Below are 24,707 nucleotides of genomic sequence, written 5' to 3'. Positions count from 1 at the left end.
AGCCCAGTCTGGTGTGGTCACATCTGATGCGACCATGCCAGGCAAGTGGTTAAACTGCTTTAAGCCTATGGAGGCTTATGAGCAGGAGAGAGATCTTCCGATCCCACTCCTGCAGCTTCCAGCCGGCAGCAGAAGCTGACACTGTGAGCATGCGTAGTGTCAGCTTCCTCCGGATAAGTCTTTCACAGACGTGAAAGAACTCTACAAAATTCCGGGGATATAACTTGCAGGTACAGAGGTTGTCACAACTGCTGTCCCTGTAAGTTTCCCATAGTACATAACAGGATATTTTCATAAAAAATTTAAATATCTGCCATTAAATGGAACCTTAATAATCATGGCAGTTCCGCAAATCTTAAACCTGGTAGCCCTGTGGTTCCCAAACTGTGTGCCGTGGCACTCTGGGGTGCCTCAGGACACTTGCAGGAATGCCTTAAGATGGTGGTCCAGCACCAAATCCAGTGGCGGAACTAGCGGCGGTGCAGCCGGTGGCTTTCACTGGGGACCGCTGTGGTGCAGGGTCCCATAGTCCCTGCGGCCAACAGCGCCGCTGCACCTGCCGCCAGTGTCCCCCGGGCCCCACAGTGTAGTGCGGACCGCAGTGAGTGCAGTCTGCACTACACAACAAACACCGGCGCCGGCCCCGGGTAGTAAACTCGTACTACCCAGCAGTGGTGTGTTTGTTTTGGCAGCCAATGAGTCAGACAGACATAGGGGGAACTACTACTGGGGGCACTGCACATAGGGGGGAGACTACTACTGGGGGCACTGCACATAGGGGGGAGACTACTACTGGGGGCACTGCACATAACCGGGACTACTACTAGGGGCACTGCATAGGGGTACCACTAAGTGGGGCACTGCATAGGGGGACCCAAAGCATATTCTTGCACCTGGGTGGGCCCACCACTCCCTAGTTCCGCCAATGACCAAATCAAATTATTTATGGTCAATGTAATGTAAATATGTGGACAAACAGAAGCACAAACCTGTCCACCACCTCATACCTAAACCTACGGATGACGGGTAAGCACAATTTACTTAATTTTACTAAAAAAAATTTTTGGAATTTCTCAATAACAAACTTTTGGCTTAGGGGTGCCGTGAAAACAATGCTGATACGATAGGGTGCCATTATTTAAAAAAGGTTGGGGAACCACTGTGGTAGCCTATTACAATCAGGCAGGTGTAGCTGAAGTGAATGGCTACTCGGCATTTTGTGATAATAATAAAAAGGAAACCAAATGTAAAAAATAAATAAACTCCCCCTCCACATCAGGAATATGAATGCTCTGTGAAGTACATGTACAGCTGCTCCACCTGCGTGCCACAATGCTGCATTCCCACTGCAAGGTGTGTCCCAGTCCCACTCCCACAGCTGGCTGGGGAAAAGTTCTCAGAGGAAGTCCCGCCCACAAACTTTTCCGCGCATCTATTGGTCCATCGGCTGTCAGTCTGGACTATGGTGCGTAATCTCATTGGACGAGAGAAGGGGAACCGTTTACAGCCAGAGGGAAAGTGTAGGGAAAGGAAAGAAAGTGCAGGACTCAGGAGATTGGCTGATAGCTAATTACATGTAGTGCGGTGCCCGCTGCTGGCATGAGGAGACAGGGCAGCTGCAGGTGGCGTCTGTGAGAGAGAGAGAGCGAAGCCCGCAAACATGAAGAGTCTGAAATCCAGGCTGAAGAAGCATGAAGTCACCATCACAGTGAGTGCAACAATCTGGCTGGGAGGAGAGGCGTGCACACTGCACAGGGACTGGGTTCAAAGGGACATGAGCTGACCAGAGACATAGATCAATGCTGGATGCTTAGGGGTCCTCTCTATTTATAGCCCAACATCTGTTTCCAAACAATTCTAATGCAAACTAAAATCTGCCTTAAAGTAACCAAATGCACCTGGGAGCAAGTGAGCTGTCTCTCTCCTTACCTTGCAACACTATATAGAGAGCAACAAGTATCTTAATTATCAATAAATGAAAATAATGCATGCTGCCTATTCACTACATAGGGTGACTCAGTCAGAAACCTACTGCCTGCAGCCAAATGCTCTTTTCAGTAGCCTACTTTGTCTAGGAACCTTTTGAATGTAGTGGGTGGAGTTGGGTTATCAATTTCCTTTTGCAGACTCCTTTGACCATCCTGTTTGTATGCAATGCTGTTGGACTGGACTGGCCAGGCTTATTTCCACAGTGTGACACACAGTCATGGTACTATGAGACCATCATATTTACATGACCTGCGTGATCTGAGTTTTACTCTGTTGCATCTTTGTTCTATGAGACTTGGGTGTATGAGTTATTGTATTTTATGTGCTATGTGGATTATATGTGAGCCTCATTGTATATGTGAAAAACCAAGACATCATTTTTATCAGGTAATTTTTTGGCCATGTGTCTCCATGTTATACTGTGTGTGCGCAGAGTGTGCTATTTTGTGTGATCAGGAATTAATAAACTTTATTGAATGTTTTTTATATATACCTTTCATTCACTGAACAGAAGTGCACATATGTTTTATCAATGGCATGAAAAACTCCTGTGCATTATATGCCCCTGAGCAGGACTCCATTCAGTGAGTTGCATGTTGTCCTGTAGGCTGGTGTAACACCCTTTTATATGAAATGGATAAAAAAAAAATCCCAAACAAACGCCACACCCTGTGTTTTGAAACTGTCTCACTCCATAAAAGCTGTCAATTTTCTTTTGGCGCCAAATGAAGTAAATACTCTTTGGCATATGTTTCCACAAAAATAAATAAATAAATATATATTTCTTTAATCTGTATTATCTGCCTTTTCTTGCCATGTCCCCTGTATGTTTTAAAATATGTGGTGATATAATTAATTAGTACCACCACTTCTCTAATACAGTGAGGTATAAAGTCAGTATTATAAACTTCCTAGCTATATATTGTTCTGTTGTACAGTCAGTGAAAATTTTCTGGGACGGAGGGCGGAAAGTTACAGAATAAGGCCGCATATTGGAACGACATATCATCTAATATATATGCACAATTGCGCGGCCCTTGTTAGTGACGTCCCGTCGGCTGTCTGCATGTCTGATGGGACAATGTCATGCAGGTAAGCAATACTCCTTCCCAGGGCTATTCAACATCGTGCTGAATTGAATCACCCTCATACAGATACCTTTTAATTCATTGTTTTGTACTTGCAAATTCAATGTTATTAACTCTGCAATAAACCGGTTATATTCTTTCTGCATGCCATATTTGTGCCAATGTTTAGAGTTACTATATGAAAGCCTTTTCCTTCAAATATATAAACGTGTTTATAAATATGCAATATAATTATTATATCTCCTGTATGACGTACACAGGAGAGAGAAATTACCTGGCATCTTCAGCATGTTTTATTTTGATAATATCAAATACCCGCTGGTCATACCCATGTTATGAAATAAACACTTTTTAGGGGATTGGGCGATTCAGTTGTCTCATAGGGTGCATAACAAATGGGTGCTTGACAGATCAATTCAATTGTTGCTCCGTTCGGGCGTGCATAGCCGCAGTTAGACACACTTCACCTGAGGTGGCAAGCAGAAATGTGCCATAAGTCAGGAGTTTGGGTGCCCAAACCAAGGCTTTAGACTCCCACTAACCAGGACTTTGGCTAACCAGAACTCCCAAACTAACCAGGACTTTAGCTGCTAAACCCAGTCCTTGGGGCCCAAACGGAGCAACAATTGAATTGCTCCATTAGGCGCCCACAAAACAATTGAATCGCCCCCCATTTAGTTTTTTTGGGGGGAAATTGTTTCAATGTGACATTCCACTGCACTCTGTGCCTGATTCAGACCCGCTCGCGAGCGCATAGCGCTCGCAGCGGGTCGATGGTGGGGTACTATTCCGGGACTCACTACAAAAGGGGCGGCTGTCAATGTTGATCGCTAGTTCGCCCTGTTTTGTAGGTGAGGCGGGGGGTGGCTACACAAACGGAGGCGTTCCCGAAGGAGCGCCTGCCGTTTGAGGGAGGCACCACTGACATCACCAGAGCAGGAAGCTCCCTGGGACTTGCGACGGACGAGACCCTACCACAAGGGTCTAGTCGCAAGCCCCGATCACCTGGCCGCCCACAAAAGCTGTGGCTAGTCACCCACAGCTTAGCGAGCGGCCAGGAGGCCGCAACAAAAAACAAAAGAAAAGCACCGTGATTCAGAGCGAGCGCTCTTAAAGAGCGTCCGGCTCTGAATCAGGCCCTCTGTGCATTAGGACGTGTGCGATAAGTAATGGGTCCCTGTGGCACAACCAAAAACAATTGAATTCCCACCTTAGTATAATAAGTGAATAAGAGTAAGTTAGACCCCTATAATGGCATGTTTTAGGCCATGGTGTACAAGTTCATTATGGATAGAACATCTTGATTTTTTATGTTGGAAGTTCTTTAGGTGACATAGAGATGTGTCCTCATACATTTAGCCACCATACACCATGCAGCACGACTTGCCTTGCGTTAGTGAGCCGCCAGGTCCTGTGCTACTCTGCTAGCGTGGGGCGTCTTTTTTGACAGAAAATGCCTATAAGGAGCATATTCAATTAGGTGCGAAGAGTCAATTTCTGCGGAAAAGTATCACTGGTGTCGTCAATTCGCTAGGTGAAAACTTATCCCCGTATTCAATTCCAAAGACTTTTCGCTGGTGCGGAACGTCAATGCATCGGAATAGGTGAAAAAGATTTGCCTATGAAAGCTATCGAAAAAAAGTGCAATCTTGCGGGAACCACCCTAAACCCTTGGGACAGCCCCCGAAAGGTCAAAAAGGTTTTAAAAAAAAATACTTAGGAACACCCCAAAAAATGACTTTGAAAAAGTCCAAAGTTGGGGGACAAACTTAAAAACTAGCAAAATAGACTCCATGGGGAACCCCAAGTATGCCCCAGGTGTTATTAAGATTGCAAGTGTTTGCGGCAGGTGGATTTTAAAGTTTTTTTTGTTGTGTGTTTTTTTTTTTTTTTTTTTTTTAAAGCTTAACTTTAGCAACTGCAAAATATGCTAGCACCCATTTTCATGTACCCCAAATTTGCTGGGACTATTTATTTTCTTCATAAATAAACTGCAAAATGCTATTCTACACCACTTTTGCAAAGACGCTAATTAGCAGCTATTGAGAGCATTTAAGTACCCCAATTACCTTCAGTAGACCTATTCAGGGGTATCTATAGTGATTCCCAATGTCAGTGCATCTTTTGGAGGTGTCAGGCTGATTTCCCCAAATCTGACAGTACTTTTCGGCAGGTCTGAATTTGCCGGGTCCCGTTTTCGCCGATTTCTAATTGAAAACGGGGATAAGCGGGTACGAGCGCTATACTTTTTCGCATGGAAAACCAGCGATGTCAGCAAAGTCCGTCATGCGAAAAGTACGGGACTTTTCGTGTCTAATTGAATATGCCCCTAAGTCGCAATGCAATGTGACTAGGACGCTCCAGCAGACTGTGCTGATTGGTTTGATATGCAGCACTTGTACTGTTGACTCTAACATGCGCCAAAACTGTGCATACAGTGGCAGTATTAAAAAAGGGTTAAACCACTTGGATAACCCCCTTGTGAAGAATGCAGCGACATTTCCCCACTGATTATAAAATGTGGTGATGCATTATTATTTTTCTTATGTAAAATAATAAATTGCTATAACCGAAGAGCTTTAGAGATGCACTGACTATGTTCCAACAGGCCCTGGCTCCTGCCTACCATAGATATCAGGGCCACTTCCACTAGAAGCTGGCCAGTCGGGATCTTATTTGGTAAATATAAACTCATGGGTTAAATGTAGGCTGCTTGGTCGTCATATCTATGTTTTTCTTATAAGCAGCCACTTTGTGACGAAAAGTTCAGGTATATGGGTGCAGGTGTTCCCCAGTCTCATCAGAGCTACAGCCCAGTAGAAAACGTCTTCCACTAAATACAGCTTCCGCCCAACTCCCAGAAGTTCCTACCCTGGGAATTGGGGCCTCCACAAAGAGCGATCCCCTGGATGTTCGAGGTGTCAGCACTGGCCGGGGATTACAGTTCCCGTTGGAGTGGTTAGAAGATGTACATCCATTAGAGCATCTGTTTTCGGACTTGTAGTGGTCTATGCCTGCCTAAGGCAAGTTGACATTGAGCTTGGCCACTGTTAAGCCAGCATATGGAGAATACCAGTGAATTTCTTCAGGAGGATCACCCTCTTGAACTAAGACCATGATTCAGACCCGCTCTGTGGGCTTTTTTATTTCTTTTCTCCGGCCGCTCGCAAAGCTTTGGGAGACCACCCACAGCTTGTGCGAGCGGCCAGGAGACAATCGCGACCATCGGCCTTGCGATAAGACCCTGCGGCAGGGTCTAGGCTGCCGCAAGGCCGAGTGGACTCCCTGCTCTAATAGAGCAGGAAGTCCACTACTGACATCAGTAATGATGTCAGTTTGCCTACCCAACAAACGCCAGGCCCCCCCGTCTCCCTGCTCGGCTACACGCTAAGATACCCAACTTATCTTCGTTCGGTAAGCCGGGTGTAGGGATTTAGTAGTGGGGATAATGATAAGCGTCAGGATTTCGACGTCTATCTTTAGTCCCATGTCGGGATGTGGCTGTCGGGATATCGGCGGGCGAGATAGCGCCCGCTGGTATCCTAACTACTTTCCCTGTGCAACAGTTAGCCGGAAATGTATCAAACCTTGGCGAGAGATAGACTACCAACCAAACATCTACTAACTGCCATTCTACAGGCTGTGTTCGTAAAATGACAGAAGCTGATTGGTTATATAACTCCAAGGCTTGATACATATCCCTCTATAGTCCTGATCACAATCAATTAGCAGTACAAAATGGATGCATGTCTTAATCTACAGATTATTATTACCAGTTATTTCTATAGCGCACACATATTCCGCAGCGCTTTACAGAGAATATTTGGCCATTCACATCAGTCCCTGCCCGGAGCTTACAATCTATGTTCCTATCACATGCACACTAGGGTTAATTTATATTTGGAGCCAATTAACCTATCAGTATATTTTTGGAGTGTGGGAGGAAACCGGAGCACCCGGAGGAAACCCACGCAAGCACAGAGAGAATATACAAACTCCACACAGTTAGGGCCGTGGTGGGAATCGAACCCATGACCTCAGCGCTGTGAGGCAGTAACGCTAACCATTACACCGTCTGTGCCGCCCAACCTAACCTGAGCAAACTAACAGGAAGACATTATGGGGGTATTCAATTCTGTTGGAACTGCCTCCAGGCGTTAGCACAATGCACGATTGCTCACATATCGGCCAAGTACATTAGTGCCAAAATCTCAAAACTTGCGATGCTGGCAGGATATGATGTGATTTTCCGGAAAGGCACCTCTCGTCCCCTGGAACGTTTTTAATAATCATTCATTACTTTTGTAAATGTTATAACAATTGTGACACTCTGGAAATTTTTGTTGACATGTAATGTCTAGCACCCAAAGAGAAAAAGGTTGCTAAGCCATGAGCTATGCAATTAGAAGGTTGACCATATCTGGGGTAGACAGGTAGGACTGTGTGTATTAAAATGCTTCCATGAACTGGTCAGGAGTCCAGTAGTAGATGTGTGATGCATTGTACCTATTCCCTAGTACGTTCTTCAAACTTCGCCAAGTGACATGAAAAAATGAAAGATGAGTACCAGTCTCCTTTCTACAAGGATGTGTAAGATGCAGATCTAAGACCTATTTTAAAGAGATTTCGTACTGTTTATCATATACACAGAGGACACGTTAGTCATTGCATTAAAGTATGCAGACATTACTACAGCTGGGTGCAAGCTACAAAATGCTTGCTTAACATGTGGTGTAACTCGCAGTTTTTCCTTCCAAGGAAACATCTGATATCATGCATATATAATTGTTCCTTCCAATATCCACTATTTATATGGCCTAATTATCGGTAGAAATAGAGTTTTACATATGCAAGCCCACAACTATTGGAAGATCTGTCTGCAAGTTGAAAGTTGATCGCCAGATCATAGACACTGTAATGGGGCCCATACATCAGCAAATCGCAAAAAATGATTCTCCGATATTGTGCACCCCCACCCCCCTCCCGGTTTAACGATTCCCCAATCCACCATTACTATGCCAGTGATTCGCAAATAATTTTCACAGAAGAACTGATCTGCCAGTAGTGTAGTGCCAGGCATTCCTTTGCCTTTGGTGAGCAACCGTCTGAAAAACGGGTGTGGTCAATAAAAAAAGGGGGCGTGTCATTGACCCGCCCCCCCCCTTTTTTTTAAATAAAAAAAATCACTGTAGGGGGTGTGCCCAGCCCTTGGGGAGATGCTGGGCTGCCTCCAAGCTCTCCTCGCAGTGTGTACAGATGCTGTGCGCATCACCGTTATGGCGCCCAAACTGAGGGCTTTGCACATATTTCTCCTCGCACCTCAGGAGGTGGTGAGAAGAAATGTACGTGTGTGTGTGTGTCCTGTGCGGCTTTAGCCATCCAAACAGAGGAACTAATGAATGTTTAAACAATTAAAATTCCATCAGTTGCCCAATCATCTATAGATGCCCAGCAGGAGGGTGCCCAAAACAATTGAATCACCCCCAATATGCATTTCAGTTCAGCGTTCTCACCTCTCATGACTACTTAACAGTTCCATGGGTGTGTGAGAGAGAGGTATCAGGCACCATTACTTAATTTCTAGTATACTCCATAGCCAATATGTTCTGAATAACAGTGCTGCTATATCTGGTACATGAAGACTACCAAAAGGGGAACAAATAATATATACAATTTCTTCCATCTTTTGTTACTGCACAATTACTTCACCTTATTAATATAAATCTGTTTTATCTGTTGGTGATGGCTTAGCCAACAAAATCGGAGCTTTGGATTGTAAGCTCTAACGAGCAGGAGCCTCTTCCCTCATGTGCGTTTCTTCCCTCGCTTACACCACCATCTCCTCCCCACTGCTTACAAAGGCACCAAGCACTTGGTGCTCTGCCGCCCTGCTGCATATATGGGTGCTATGAATGCTGATGCAGCAATGTTTATAAACCTTGTCCATGTCCTGCGATGTTCTGTACTGTAAGCCCCTATTTTTCTTGTTTTGTTCATTCTGTTTAGGTTCATTTTATGCCAAATCATGACAAAAAAAGTCACTTTTCAACCCGACCGTCTCAGATTTTCGTGAAATTTGGTAGGATGGTAGACGGCATAAAGTTACTTTCATAATGAAAAAATTTTAGCCGTCAGTGATACACTGTGTTCATGCTATAGGATTGCAAACATGACACATTTTTTTTTTTTAACAATTATGCTTGTAAGGTCAACTAAAACGAATCATAAAGCTGGCCACACACATAGCGATATTTTGCCCGATCTGGACGATTCCGACACATTAGAACGACAGATTGTGTAAAATATGGCCAAATCCTGAGTAAATCGTGAGTCCCCACTCACGATCACATTGCGCGTCCCCGCTGGTCGCACATCGCATAGTCAGATTTGCCGTGCAGTAGGGCAGATCTGACAATCTAGGAGGCGATGCACTGTGACAGTCTGGATGCAGGAGAGATCGTTTGAAGATTGGACACCAAATTGTGTGCAGATCGTGTGCAGAGCTGCCGGGGAGAGTTTCAAGGGAAATCGTACACATCGGTTGATCGTGTGTAGATCGCCATATGTGTGGCCACCTTAACTTTGCTTCTAAGTGTGCTAGAACTTTCATGTTGGTCTTGCTTTGAAGCTAAGGGATCAGAGTTTTCATTAAAAAAATTTTTTCTACTTCAGGGTCCATAGGGTATCCACAGGATACCTTGGGGTATAGGTGTGACGTCAGTCGCAGGGCACCAAAGAGTTAAGCTTTCAGCCTCCCAGGATGCACTAGGTCCCCCTCCTATACCCCGCCCCCGGGCCAAGGCACCTCAGTTTAGTTTGGTGCCCGGCCGGCGTCGGGTGCACCTGTCAGAGTGGGGGCTAGAAGAGCCCCTGAAGCTTTCTTCAGTGCAGCTTTGGCTGCACATCTGGATGTACAGCATGGACAGTCAGTCCTGACGTCCATGCTGTCTTCCCTACACCCCCGCCGGTACCAGAACGCCGGTACCGATCCGGGGATGCTGGTGAGCATCTGGGGTCACAGCTAGCGGTGACCCCAGATGTTCCGGACCATGGCCGGATCCAAGGGGGACAAAGGTAAGCAGCGGGGTCCCGCGGTGGGTCCCCGCTGGTCACATGGTCCTAAGTCCCCAGGCAGGGGGCTCCCTGGGGACTGGCTGCAGCGTGAAGCCAGGTACTGAACCTGCGCTTTCCACTACCCCCTGGGACAGCGGACCGCAGCAGAGCGGTAGCGCTGCGGCGTCCCAGGGGTTAAATGCATGCTAGGGGAGCGCGCCTTCCCTGTCTCACAGCCGGCGCCTCCCCCGCTGCACACAGCCCTCTCTGCACTGTGCTGACTGGTCCTGTGTCAGCGCTCCTCCCCCAGGCCAGCTTCTCTCTGCTCCTCGGCGGCCATCTTCTCTGCAACGCATGGCGAACGCTGCTGGAAGCCTGGAAGGAAGCATCGTGGTCTGGGTCCCCCCGCATACCTCTCCTCCGCTGTGGCTCAGGTCTGTGTATGCAGCGCTGTGTCCTACCAGGCCCTGTGTCTGTGTAGTTGAGTGATCAGCGCTGTTAGTGTAGGAATTGTTATTTCTCTGCATTGTATGTGACTGTGCTAGCGCTGCCTGTAACTTTTCTTCTCTAAACTGTCAGCTTTATTACTGTCCCTGTTCTTTCTGCTAAAGCCCTTGCGGTGCGGTGCTGCAGGGTGGTCTCTCACCTATTTAATACTTAATTGGTGAGAGAGGTCACATACGTGGTGCCATCATGTCTGAAAGTGATTTTCCCCTCCGGCTACAGTGTACCACGTGCAAAGTACCGTTAGCGGAGGGGGAGGGTAGCGCGGAGGGCCTTTGCCGGCAGTGTTTGTCCATGGCGCGGCCTATTACGGTTACAGCACCGGTACAGGAGCCGCCCTGGGCTTGTTTCGCTCAGGCGTTAACAGCTTTAGTGGGCCAGTTAGCTCCGCAGCCCGCGTTTACTCCGATGGGTTTGTCCCAGCAGTCTGTGGTGTCGTCACCCATGCAGGGGTTCCCACGACAATTGGTGGTACCCCACAGTCTCCCTATTTCCCCGCTCCCGGGTTCTCAGGAGCCAGCGTGGGTTAACTCCCTGACGAGTTCTGTACAGCACTTGTCGGATGTGTTGCAAGGGGAGTCTGTGATGCGACCTCATAAAAGGCCGGTGGCATCTCTGTCCGCTCCTTATGAGGATGACGAAGGGACGTCTGATGATGGGGAGATTCTGGATCCTTACGATCAGGAACCTCTCCATACTAAGGACGCTGATGCTAAGTCCAAAGTATATATTCCTGGACTTATTCGGGCGGTCCGCACAGCCTTGGTGATTGAGGACGAAGTTCCCCCTGCGGCTAAATCTAAGTATGCCTTTTTCAAAGATGTGAAGGGCGATGCCACAGTCTTTCCTCTTTCGGGTCAGTTGGTGGACCATTTAGAGGAGGCGTGGAAACAACCTGGCAAAAGATACCAGCCGCAGAGACGCCTGGCGGTGGCTTATCCGTTCGCGGATAATTATTTTGCTAAGTGGGAATCCCCTCCACAGGTGGATTCTCACGTGACCCGTCTTGTCCGTAGTGCCACATTGCCGATGCCATCCATGTCCTCCCTTAAGGATGCTACGGACCGCAAGGTAGAAATCTGCCTGAAGTCCGCTTATTCCCTTGCAGGGGGGGCAGCACGGCCGGCTATGGCCATTTGCTGGGTTGCCAGAGCGATGGAGTGCTGGGCGGATTCATTAGAGGCTTCTTTTGAATCCGACTGTCCGGCCGAACAGGCGGAGTTGATTGGCAATCTCCGTGATTCGGCCACCTACATCAACGAGGCGGCTCTAGACATTAGTACTCTGGTGTCTAGAATTTCTTCAGCAGCGGTAGCTGCTCGTCGCACCTTGTGGCTGCGATCCTGGAAGGCGGACGCAGATTCCAAGAAAGGTCTGGAAGCGTTGCCGTTTACCGGAGAAGTTCTCTTCGGTCCGGATCTGGATAAGATTGTGGCCACGCTGGCGGCAGCCAAATCTGCTTGTCTCCCGTCGGCCGCTGCTCCTTCTGGTTCGGGACCATCGTCCTTTCGGTCATCTAGGGCCCAGGGCAGGCCCAAACCACAGTCGTTTCCTCGACAGGCTGGCCCTAAGAAATCGGCCAAGCCCCGGAAACAGGCATGGAGTACCAGACGTCCGGCCCCCAAGCCAGATGACAAGCCTGCGGCCTGACGGTCCGGGCCTCCCTTTGGGGGATCCCAGGGTGGGAGGCCGCCTGCTGCAGTTCTCCCGGTGTTGGTCGTTCACTACGACAGACACTTGGGTTCTGGAGGTGGTCTCCCACGGGTACGCCCTCTCCTTCCGGCACAGACCACGGGTCTACCATCAGACCGGAACAAGGCTACGGAGCTGCGGAAGGTATTGCACACTATGCTCCAGGCTGGAGTTATAGTGCCTGTTCCATTCTCCCAGAGGGGCCAGGGTTTCTATTCAAATCTATTTTTGGTACAGAAACCCAATGGGTCATATCGTCCGATTCTCAACCTCAAAGCACTCAACAAGTCTTTGCGGGTCCCGAAGTTTCGGATGGAGACCCTACGGTCCATCATTCTGCCGCTGGAACCTGGGGACTACATGGTGTCATTGGACATACAGGACGCTTACCTGCATGTCCCTATTCTTTTGCACCATCAAGAGTTCCTTCGGTTTGCAATCCGCAGCGACCACTTCCAGTTTCGGGCGTTAACTTTTGGCCTGGCGACAGCACCACGTGTTTTCACCAAGGTGATGGCGGTCATGGCGGCTTCTCTGCGGCTGCAAGGAGTCCGCATGTTGCCGTACTTGGACGACCTGTTATTAGTGGCAGGATCTCCAGAGCTCCTGTTACACCACTTGGACCTGACCATTGCACTGCTGCAACGGCACAGCTGGCTAATCAACTGGCAGAAGTCCACTCTAATCCCGTCTCGGAGGATTCTGCATCTTTGAGCCTTATTGGACTCGGGACAGCAAAGGATCTTCGTGACGGAGGACAAGATCTCTGCTTTACAGTCAAGGGTGCGCAGTTGTCTGCACAGCCGCCGGGTGTCCTTACACTCGGCGATGAGGTTACTGGGCTCCATGGTGTCAGTGTTCGACATGGTGGAATACACCCAGTTTCACTCCAGACCTCTGCAGCACCTGATCCTGTCCAAGTGGAATGGGCTGACTCAGTCTTTGAAGTTCCAGACGATTGTGCTCACCCCGGAGGTTCGCCTGTCCTTTGCGTGGTGGTTAAAGACGACCCACCTCAACAAGGGACGTCCGTTCTGGGTTCCAAATTGGGTCCTGTTGACAACGGACGCCAGTCTTCGGGGCTGGGGAGCAGTTTCGGGTCCACACTTGTTCCAGGGCAGGTGGACGCCGACAGAAGCGGAGCTTCCAATAAATATCTTGGAACTCCGTGCGGTCTTCAATGCTCTCCTGCAGGCACAGCGGTTTCTCCAGGGTCACCCGGTGCAGGTCCAGTCGGACAACGCTACCACCGTGGCCTACATAAACAGGCAAGGAGGAACTCGCAGTCGGCCGGCTCTCGTAGAGGTCTCTCGGATCCTGGTTTGGGCGGAGCGCAATCTTCCGGCCATATCACCGGTCTTCATCCCGGAGGTGCTAAATTGGGAGGCGGACTTTCTAAGTCGCCAGGACGTTCATCCAGGGGAATGGTCCCTGCACCCGGACGTTTTTCAACTACTGGTGGACAGGTGGGGTCTTCCAGAAATCGACCTCATGGCGTCCCGGCACAACAACAAGTTGCCGGTGTACGGGTCTCGCACAAGAGACGAAGGGGCGCCTCTGGTGGATGCTCTGTCCGTCCGGTGGACATTCCGGTTCGCATACCTGTTCCCTCCGGTCTCCCTTCTTCCACGGGAAATCCGGAAATTCAAATAGGAAGGAGGGACGCTCCTGTTGATAGCTCCCGCGTGGCCCAGACGGCACTGGTTCTCAGACCTTCAGGGTCTGTCCGTGGACAGTCCTCTGCGGTTGCCGCTACGACCGGACCTTCTGTCTCAGGGTCCTTGCCTTCACCCGGACCTGACTCGGCTGTCTTTGACGGCGTGGCTGTTGAGACGGCCATGCTGAGGTCCCGGGGGTTTTCCAGCTCTGTGGTGCGTACCATGTTACGAGCTCGGAAACCGTCTTCCGCGAGGATATACCATCGCGTGTGGCATACGTTCTTCCAGTGGTGTCGACCGAGAGGTTATGCACCGCGGGAGTTTCGTCTGTCTCGGATTCTCGCCTTCCTGCAAGCGGGACTAGATCATGGGCTTCGCCTTGCTTCTTTGAAGGTACAGGTTTCGGCCCTATCTGTCTGGTTTCACCGTAGGATTGCTACAATCCCGGATGTGCGCACCTTTATGCAAGGTGTTCTCCGTATTCAGCCGCCCTTTGTTCCACCTGTGGCGCCTTGGGATTTGGCTGTGGTCCTGAGGGCTCTCCAAGGACCGCCGTTTGAACCACTGGGCTCAGTGGATATTAAATGGCTAACAGCTAAGACTGTTTTCCTTCTGGCCATTGCTTCGGCCAGACGTGTTTCTGAGTTAGGGGCTCTTTCTTGTAGACCCCCTTTCTTGGTTTTTCATGGGAACAGGGCAGTGCTCCGCACTCGGCCCGAGTTTCTTCCCAAAGTTGTTTCCCAGTTTCATGTTAACGAGGAAATCGTTGTTCCGGCCTTTAACTCACCGGGTCTTTCCGTGGGTGAGGCCTCTTTGGATGTTGTGCGGGCCTTAAGGACTTATGTTGACCGCACTTCTTCGTTTAGGAAGTCGGACACTTTGTTTGTCCTCTATGGCTTCCGTAAAAAGGGTTGGCCTGCTTCAAAGCAAACTTTGGCAGCCTGGATCCGTATGGCTATTTCTGAAGCTTATCTTCATGAAGGCCTACCGGTCCCTCCTTCTCTGAAGGCTCATTCCACTAGGTCTGTGGGTCCTTCGTGGGCAGCTCGACGTGGTGCCTCGGCAGTTCAGATCTGCAAGGCTGCTACGTGGTCTTCTGTCCATACCTTCGTGAGGTATTACAGGTTTGACACCTTCGCCTCTCAGGATGCTTCCTTCGGGCGGCGGATTCTCCTTTCTGCACAGGAGCGTCCCCACCCTTAAATGATACTGCTTTGGGACATCCCCAAGGTATCCTGTGGATACCCTATGGACCCTGAAGTAGAAAATATGAGATATGGTAAGAACTTATCCTTGTTATCTCTATTTCTACGAAGTCCATAGGGTTCCACAGGACTCCCGCCCTGTCGCACCTGTGCTGCAGATGGGCTTTGCTCTGGTCACCGGTTTTCCGTCTCCCTCTGGTGAGAATGTGATTCTTGTATGTGTCCAGATCTTTGTTCTCTCTCTTCCTTCTCCTCCTCCGGCCTATGGCTTGGTAACTAACTGAGGTGCCTTGGCCCGGGGGCGGGGTATAGGAGGGGGACCTAGTGCATCCTGGGAGGCTGAAAGCTTAACTCTTTGGTGCCCTGCGACTGACGTCACACCTATACCCCAAGGTATCCTGTGGAACCCTATGGACTTCGTAGAAATAGAGATAACAAGGGTAAGTTCTTACCATATCTCATATTATATTTAAATATTGATTTTTACATTTCAAGGTCACATGACCTTGAATATCCAATAAAGTATGTTACATTTTTGTACATATAGTATGTTATACACTTAAATACAATCTCTATTTGGTAGAAGTTTCATTTTGGGAAGCCTTTGGGAGCAGGAGTTAAAAATATTAAGTACGGCAGTACATTAAGACTCAGTGCTGCAACCCATTTGATATTAAAAGACACAGCAGCAGTAGAAAACAATTATCAGGTTCCTCAGCTAGAAAATGGAATATATCCTTTTTTTATAACTTTTGCAATAGTTTTCTACTTTCATTTCTACTTTCTTTTCCTCTTGATAGGTGATGCTCCCATTCTGTTTAAACTTTTATTTAATGACTGCAAAGCTGATTCAGTCCTGCATGTTGCCACTTCTGTGTCACTCTCCTCATCAATTGATGTGCTTGGTCCTTCCTCAGCAGTTAAAGATTCCCTTTCAATTTGTTTCCTACAGTTATCACAAATCATTGATCACTAGTGACATGTGGCTGTATTTTAGTCATCCATGGTAGCACCTTCCTTAATTGTTTCCTACTGCTGCTATGTCCTTTGACATCAAATGCGTTGCAGCACTGAGTCCTAGGGGTAAATTTCCTAAAGTGAGAGTTTTTAGAAGTGAGTTTTAGAAGAGATGTTGCCCATAGCAACCAATCAGATTCTAGCTATTCTAGAAGGTGCTAGTTAAATGTTAAGTAGAATCTGATTGGTTGCTATGGGCAACATCTTTTCTAAAACTAACTTCTAAAAACTCTCACTTTAGTAAATTTACCCCCTAATGTACTTCTTATCCATTTGTCACGCTCTTGACTAAACTACCACTATTCACTGATAAACTGTATTAGATAAACCAGAGGTTCCCAAACGCGGCCCTCAAGGCACCCCAACAGTTCAGGTTTTAGAGATATCCATGTTTGAGCACAGGTGGTTAAATTAAACTGACTGTGGTCAAGCATGGATATCCTTAAAGCCTAAACTGTTAGGGTGCCCTGAGGACAGAGTTTGGGAACCTCCGAAATAAACTGTCTTTAAGGGTCTATTTACTAAGCAGTGTTAGGAGACAGAGTGAAAAGTGATAAGGTGGCAGCCAATCAGCTCCCAACTGTAATTTTCCAAACAGCCTATAAAAGGTCAGTTAGGAGCTGATTGGCTGGCACCTTATCACTCCTCCTAACACAGCTTAGTAAATAGACCCCTTAGTCCCGTGTATCATACTTGCCTACTCTTCCGAAATGACTGGGAGCCTCACGAAAATCAGGTGGCGATCCTGGCCCCCCCCCCCACTGGAGAAGCAGGCAAGACTCCCAGCCAGCTGCCTACCCCCTCCCCTTCCCCGGACTCCCTTGCATCTCCCACACAAACCCCCACAGCAGGGGGCCTATTATGCAATTCACGCTGAATCGCATCATCATGGCTCTGCCACCTGCTTCACAATGCCAGTAATCTCTGAATTTGGTAGTGGTGATGGGACCAAAATCACGCTCCCCGCAGTGCTTCTAATGCCGGGTAATATCCCTAGCCACACCATGCCCCCCCCCCCCCCCCCGATATGCTAACCTGGCTGCCCACTCCCGAAGGCAAGCCTGTCTTGTATCACTAGTTCTCAATGCAGAAGCTGCAGCCAAACTGAGTGGTGCAAACCATTGATGCATACTTGATGACAATCGGCTACCTCCTTCCGGGAGGGAGCTGTTTGTCGGCTAACAACGGGGGGCGTGTCTGGACAGTCATGACACATTGGGGGCGAAGCCGCGTCATCCTTGCCCCGCCCCCTCTTCACAATGCCGTTACTTTCGGCATTGTGAAGCAGGGGATGGGGCCATGATGACTCAATTCAGTGCAAATCGAGTCACTGCCGCCCCCCCCCCCCCCCCCACTGCAGGGATTTCTAGTTTATTCTGGGGGAGGTTGGGAGGGTTGGTGGATGTTGGGAGGGTAGGCAAGCCTGCATTGATGGTTCATCATAGGTTGATATTGTACCACCAATAGTCATCACTGATGGCACCATCGATGGAAACCCACCGATGGTTACCTCTAGAACACAGAGAGAGACACTATAAGACAAGTCTGAACTTGCCAGTTGTGTGGTTCGTGCAAGAAGGGTTCAACTGACATGCAAAGGGGCAAATGTATCAAAGCTTGATGTGTGATAAAATTGTGAAATTATATCACCAACCAATCAGCTTCTAACTTACATTTTGCAGGCTGTGTTTAAGAAATGATAGTTAGGAGCTGATTGGTTGGTGATATAATTTCACAAGTTTATCACACATCAAGCTTTGATACATGCCCCATGTTTTTTTTACTTCTGTTCCAAAGGCTTCTCAAAATGAAACTTATACCAAAGAGAAATTGTATTTAAGTGTATAACATACTTTGGGGGCAATTCAATTCAGCGCAAATTGAATAGCGCCGGGAGCGAGCTTCCGGAGCTATTCAATTTAGTGCACTGTGTGGTCGGAGAATGCCAGTTCTCGCGCCTTAACAAGGGTGTTAAGGCGCGGTAACCGGCATTCTCTGATCAAAGTGATGGGTGCGGGGTTATTAGCGCCGTGCTATGCAGAAAAACAGCTGCGCGCCCGACTCTTTGGGCGGATTTCTTCTCTTATCCCCAGGGGGGTGCGAGAAGAAATCCTTAGCCCGCCCAAACAGCGCAGTGTATTGAATAGCTTTGGGAGCTCTCTCCCGTCGCTATTCAATATCGCACTGAATTGAATTCCCCCCATTATGTACGAAAAAATTGAACATACACTTTTTTTTTTTTTTTATATTTAAGGTCATAGGTTACTTCATGTGACCTTGAAATGTAAAAGTCAATATTTATATATAAAACTATTTCTTTCTGAAAACTCTGATCCCTTCGCTTCAAAACAAGACTAACATGAAAGTTCTACCACAATTCAAAGCAAAGTCATGATTCGTTTTAGTTGACCTTGCAAGCATAAGTTTAAAAATGTTTGTCCTGTTTGCAATCCTGTAGCATGAACACCGTGTATCACTGAGGGCTAAAATTTTACATATGAAAGTTACTTTATGCCGCCTATTATCCTACCAAATTTCATGAAAATCTGAGAAGGTCGGGTTGGAAGCTGTGATGATTCGGCATGGAATGACCCTTTATGTACTTTCTAAGGTGTTGCTGACGTTTTGTGGCACCATATAATTTAGCAGCACTATATCCCCCGAAGTATGTGCTTTATGTGTTTTTAGTTGGAATAGTCCTACTAAGCATTTTCTGTATTCCAACTGTTTGGGGTCTTTGTACTAAGCTTTGGAGATAGATCAAATGGACAGAGATAAGTACCAACTAGTCAGGTCTTAACTGTCATTTTTCAAACACAGCCCACAATATGACAGCTAGGAGCTGATTGGTTAGTACTTTATCTCCATCCACTTTCTCACTCCACGGCTTTATTTATTACTATATTAATATGCACTATTTTTTAGGGTTTCATTAAATCTGGTGCAGGCCACCTATTGAATTTGGCTAAAGCTACCCACATACAGTACATGCTGACTCTGGGCCTGATTCAGCAAGGAACGCAGTTGCTAATACGCACGCAATCGGTCGACTAATTTGCACGGCGCATGCTTACGCATCACAGTGCGCGAACTAGCATTTGCAAACAGACCTGTGATTGCAGCGGGTACATAGACCAGAGCAGAGTGATTGACAGGAAGATCCGTTTGTGGTTGGTGACGGGGGGGTTCGGTGGTCGGGCGAACTCAGGGGTGCCAGTTTGTTGCAATGCCGTTTCAGGGGCGTGCATAAATTATCCACTTCGTGGCCATACGCAGCCTGAGGCCTCATAGCGTGCGCTGAAGTTAGCAATTCCTGAGTGATTTCTGAGCTGCCTTAACTGTGCGTATGGGTCCGATGTTACAGATTATTTTGCTATGTTTCCCAAGTATGTGCAGAAGGTGAAGTGGGTATCCTTATGTTAGGCTGTGATCGCAATGCGATTGCAAACATTTGCATTTCACCGTAGCGTGCGTATTAGCAGAATAGCGATCCTTCCTGAATCAGGCCCTCTGTCTGACAAGATGTGCTGGATCCAAAAACTGTTCATGACATCCAGGACCTGTTCACAACCGAGCCATTGGGTTGGTATATCCTGTCTGCACATGACCACATCCACCCATGTGTACGGTCATCAAGCCAACGTTTGACTAATTTGTCCATAATGTGCTAGGCCAAATTTTGGCACTAGTCCTTTTGTTCAGCAATGTGGTGGACTCCAGATCTCTGTCTGCCTTTACTTATCACCATTCTGTGGGGGCGATTCATCTATTTTGGGCGCCTGTACGAATAGGAGCCTGACGAAGAGCTTCAATTGTTTGTCTGTTCAGGTGCCCACTAGTAGTTACCACGCCTAAAGGCACTGGGTTTAGCAGCGCTGGAAATTCAGTGCAGTTAGCAGGATAATGTTTATCCGCTCCTTGCCGTGAAGGTTAATGTAGTAGAGGACTCCATGTTTGAAGCATTCTTGTTCACATCTGTTAAGCACATAATTGAGTTTATTAACTGTACACTTCCCTGTGAAACTGTTTTCATAAACGTACTCTACCTTGATGTGTTTTGCCATTTATACCTATAAATAAACGATGGTGTGAATCAGGGCCTAAGAGCCTGGAACTGTGAATGGCAATGCTAAAAGGTCAGCACTTGCTGCACACACAGTAACATTAACCTGCCACTGCATGCTATTCCGTCTCCTCCAAAGCTATTCTTGGACGCCGGGTAACTTTACACATGAATGTTGGGTTCTTGAAATTCTGTTTCTATGTATGCAGCCCTGTTTACAGTATATTTCCATATGGTGTTTGTGTGTGTGTGTGTGTATAATAATTTTTTTTTTTTTTTTGTAAGGGCAACATTTTATATGTGATACATTTACTATATATATCCTCCTCACTGATCAGCACCCTGCACCTAAAGTGAAATTGTGGTGCTGTATAGGGTGTTAAAGGGACTCTAACCTCTCTGTGTATATTCTCAGTGTATAGGGAGTGCAGTATACCAGATTTCCTAATATAGGATCTTCTTTAGTTTCTATAACGTTGTTTGCAGAAACGAGTTTTCAGCCATTTGTTCTCTCTCCCCCCTCAGGCTACACCTATGGCCTGATCTCCATGTGATGTAAATGGATGACTATACAATAGCTTGGGTGTGACTCAATGGAAGCAGATATGTGTAACATAATTCAGGGAGGGGGCTAGTGAGGTCCAATATAGCAGAAAGCCGACGAAGGTAACAGGCACAATTTCCTGCACATAGGGATAGCCAAATGCTATATATAGTATATAATGTACATCCCACTGTACTAGGCACACGTAAGCAAATAAATATTTTCAGATAAATGTCCCTGTAAGTATTTCCTATCAGGGATGAGGATGAATGGGAGAGGCTAGTGCAGTCCTGGGGAATTGTGTGTTTTGGAATGAAGAGGGGGTCTTGTCAGGAGCATCAGCCACATGTGTGAGAGGCTAGCATGGGAGGGGGATTATGACTAGGTTCCAATATTGAGAGAGTGGGAATGGTTAGGCATACTAACCTATACATATGTAATGTGGGACATGAAGGGCAATGATGAGATTCAAAGATCATTTAGATTGAACCTTTTACCCAAATAAAGTGTCTGCAGCCATTTCAGGGATGTGTATTTGTAACCTTTTAAGGTGCAGCCCAATATATACTTCTGGTTCTACTCAGACCGCACCATCAGGCTGCATTGAAGCCAAAATTGATCCAACCCATAAAGTGAAATTCAGTCAAAGGATAACAAAAAAACAATGCACTGAAATTGTTGAGTAGTGGAAAAAACACAGACATGTTTGGATTTAGGGCCTGATTCAGAGGCGCTCGCTATTTGCGAGCGCACGCTCTGAATCAGGGCGGGGAGGATTTTTTATTTTTTTTCCTGTCCGCTCGCAAAGCTGTGGGTGCCCACCCATAGCTAGTGCAAGCGGGCAGGAGATGGTTGCAGTTATCGCGACCATCGGGCTTGCGAGGAGACCCTGTGGTAGGGCCTCCGGTCTCGCAAGCCCGAGTGGACTTCCTGCTCTTATAAATACATTTATAATTTAACTGTATAGTATCCCAAGTCTAGTGTGTGTGTGTGTGTGTGTGTGTGTGTATGTATATATATATATATATATATATATATATATATATATATATAATTAGAAAAATACACATATTAGTCCATGCACGGAGCTATATGCATATCCAGAATGCCTATAAATGCATAGCATATGTGCCTACAGGTCATTGGGCCTAATTCACTACCATATGCAACTGCGAGCACTTTCATCTGCCTGATACCTGGTGCAAAAAAGTACACCTCTGAGGGGCATACTTTACCTTACACTCAGGTCTTAGCAGCAAGCATTTCAATCAACACGCCCTCCCTGAACTTTGTCTTCGTGAGAATATCCCATCACAGTGCATTTCAGCCTCTTCGGTTGTAAGTGCCGATGCTATAGAGATGTGTATAGCTCTAAATCACCTGTACTTACGTGCGCCCATTTTCAAAGCATGCGCAGTATGCTCCAGAAATGGGCAATTGGTTAACTCTGCACCAGCCCCCTAGTTTCCAGGCAGTTTTCATCCAGGCAGCTGAAAAGCAATGGCCCCAGAAGTAACAGGGAAAGTTAGAGGCCTTGATTACTCCGGAATAAAGCAATGGTTTAACCCAGTGGTCTTCAACCTTGGCCCTCCAGCTGCTATGGAACTACAGATCCCAGAATGCCCTACCACAGTTTTAGCATGCTGTTATATCAAAACGGTGGCAAGGCATGCTGGGATGTGTAGTTCCACAGCAGCTGGAGGGCCAAAGTTGAAGACCCCTGGTTTAACCATTTAGCTGGGTTTGTAATGAGGAAATCAGCCCTGCGGAACTGATATCTCATTCCTTCACTGAAGGGATGGGATGTATCGACCAATCACCACTAGCATCACATGATGCGCCCCAGAACGCCTTGCGGTTTGCATTCTGGAGAGCAAGGCACAAAATGTAGATGTGCAGAGAGGTGATTTGAAGTCCCCATCTTAGCACTATGCCGGAGGGGCAGATATGTCATCATCATCAACCCTTCTGAGTTCAGAGCTCAGCAGGAAGACTGATCGGTCCCCTCTGAGACACAAACACGCTCCACTGCGCTGTATATACAGGAGGGGAAGATGCTATAATAGAGATCTATGGTACTGGTGTGTGTGGGGGAGGGGATATTAAATACATCTTAAATGGATATTCTTTACCTAATTAATAGAAAAACATGAACAATTTCTGAGAACTTTTGGAACTGGAACTTAACTTGTTAAGTAGGCATATGGTCACATTACCTGAATAAATCCCATAATACTGTACTGGAGAGTACATCAGTCTAATAGCCTCATTTATCAACGAGTTTATCACTCAAAACTAGTGATGAATATCACTTTTTATGATAAATGGTGTCCAGCCAATCAGCTCCCAACTGTCATTTTTCTAACAGTTGACAGTTGGGAGCTGATTGGCTGAGCTCCATTTATCATAAAAAGTGATATTTATCACTAGTTTTGAGTGATAAACTCGTTGATAAATAAGGCCGTAAGGGTTTATATATCAAGCAGTGGACCAGTGGAGAAGTTGCCCATACCAACCAATCAGCTTTGAAGTAGCATTTATCAAGTACAGTCTATAAAATAATAGGAGCTGATTGGTTGTTATGGGCAACTTCTCCACTGGTCCACTTCTCCTCACTTTTCACTGCTTGATACATAAACCCCTATATACTTACAGCTGGAGAGATGGTCCCTTTCTGGTGTAAGTGAATGTGCTGTACGACCACAGGACCTCGATGTGGTTACAGCCGCTGGTCTTTCTATTTTGGTCCGGGACGTGGGTAGCGCTGCAGCCGCTTCCTCCCCATCTAAATGCCCACCGTAGGTCTGTACTCCTCAGGCTGCCTAATGATGTTGGATAAGACAAAGTGACCACATCCACATTGTGCTGCCAATGCTTTACAATCCATGTGGGTCTTTCTCAAGGCTTGGGACCATCTCTCCAGCTGGCTGACATCAGGAGAGAGTGGGGGTGGGGAACGACTGAGAGCCCATGCTTTACATACACTGGCTTTTTGCTCCGCATAACACAGGTTTCCAGAGGCCCGGTGACCATTTATTGCTTTGAAGTGCTCTGTGTGCTTTTCACTTGCACAGAGGGCCTGATTCAGAGCCGGACGCTACTTGCGAACGGTCGTTCAGAAAAAGGGGCTGGCTATTTAAATTGAGCGCTCGCTCTTTGCGGTCTGTTGACGCCTCTATGTCTGAGCGAGCAAACTAAACATGCGCTTGCTATTTTGTAAAGAATCCCCCTGGCCGTTCGCATCCTACGTCATCTCCGCTATTTATTAGATTAATCGAGTACATCGAAAGGCGTCTGAACTGCTCGCAGTGCTTGTGGTAGGTTTTACTTCCCGCAATCACTGCGAGCAGTTCAGGCTAAAAGACAACCAAGTGACGTGGTCGATGACGCTTTGTTAATTATGCACACCCATTAAACGCCCGTTTTGACCGTTTGGCACGCCTGCGTTCGGATCTCCACTACCCGTTTTCAAGCACCTTCCCATGTTACCACCCACAAACGCCTCATTCTGTCACTCAAATTAGCAGGCACTCACTGTTTTGCGAGTGCACGATTTCTGACCACAATGACTGGTTGGCGCATGCGCATTATGACCCATACGCATGCGCAGATGTGCGAGCATCGCACGGAGCGAGCGGCCGCTTACGAGCAGCTCTGAATCAGGCCCAGAGTTATAATACTGATTAAGCTATGACTGTGTATTATATATGAATAATAAACTGTTTCTTTACCTTGGATATTTAATGGATCCTGCACTTTTAATTGAAATTACTTTTTGGGGAAGGTTTTGTCATTGCAATTATGGTTGGCTGATTTATTATACCTTGTGGATGATTATGGTCCAACATCAGGTTTGAGCTCTGCAACATTGAACCTGGCACTGGGAGGGTTCAC

At 47.2% G+C, this 24,707-nt stretch overlaps 1 protein-coding gene across 1 annotated transcript in view; it reads left to right on the top strand.

Moving 5' to 3' along the window:
* The first annotated feature begins 1,496 nt into the window (after positions 1-1,496).
* Positions 1,497-24,707, top strand: part of UACA (uveal autoantigen with coiled-coil domains and ankyrin repeats) — a 78,088-nt gene continuing 54,877 nt past the window's right edge. The window contains exon 1 of the mRNA XM_088452802.1: positions 1,497-1,708. Coding sequence (XP_088308928.1) covers positions 1,661-1,708 — 48 coding nt within the window. The 5' untranslated portion in view covers positions 1,497-1,660. The remainder of the gene's footprint in view (positions 1,709-24,707) is intronic.

The sequence above is a fragment of the Taudactylus pleione genome, unplaced genomic scaffold, assembly GCF_031769625.1.
Source record: "Taudactylus pleione unplaced genomic scaffold, aTauple2 ptg000556l, whole genome shotgun sequence".
Taxonomy (NCBI): domain Eukaryota; kingdom Metazoa; phylum Chordata; class Amphibia; order Anura; family Myobatrachidae; genus Taudactylus; species Taudactylus pleione.
The sequence above is the reverse complement of the archived record's forward strand: the minus strand, read 5'-3'. Positions and strand labels throughout refer to the sequence as shown.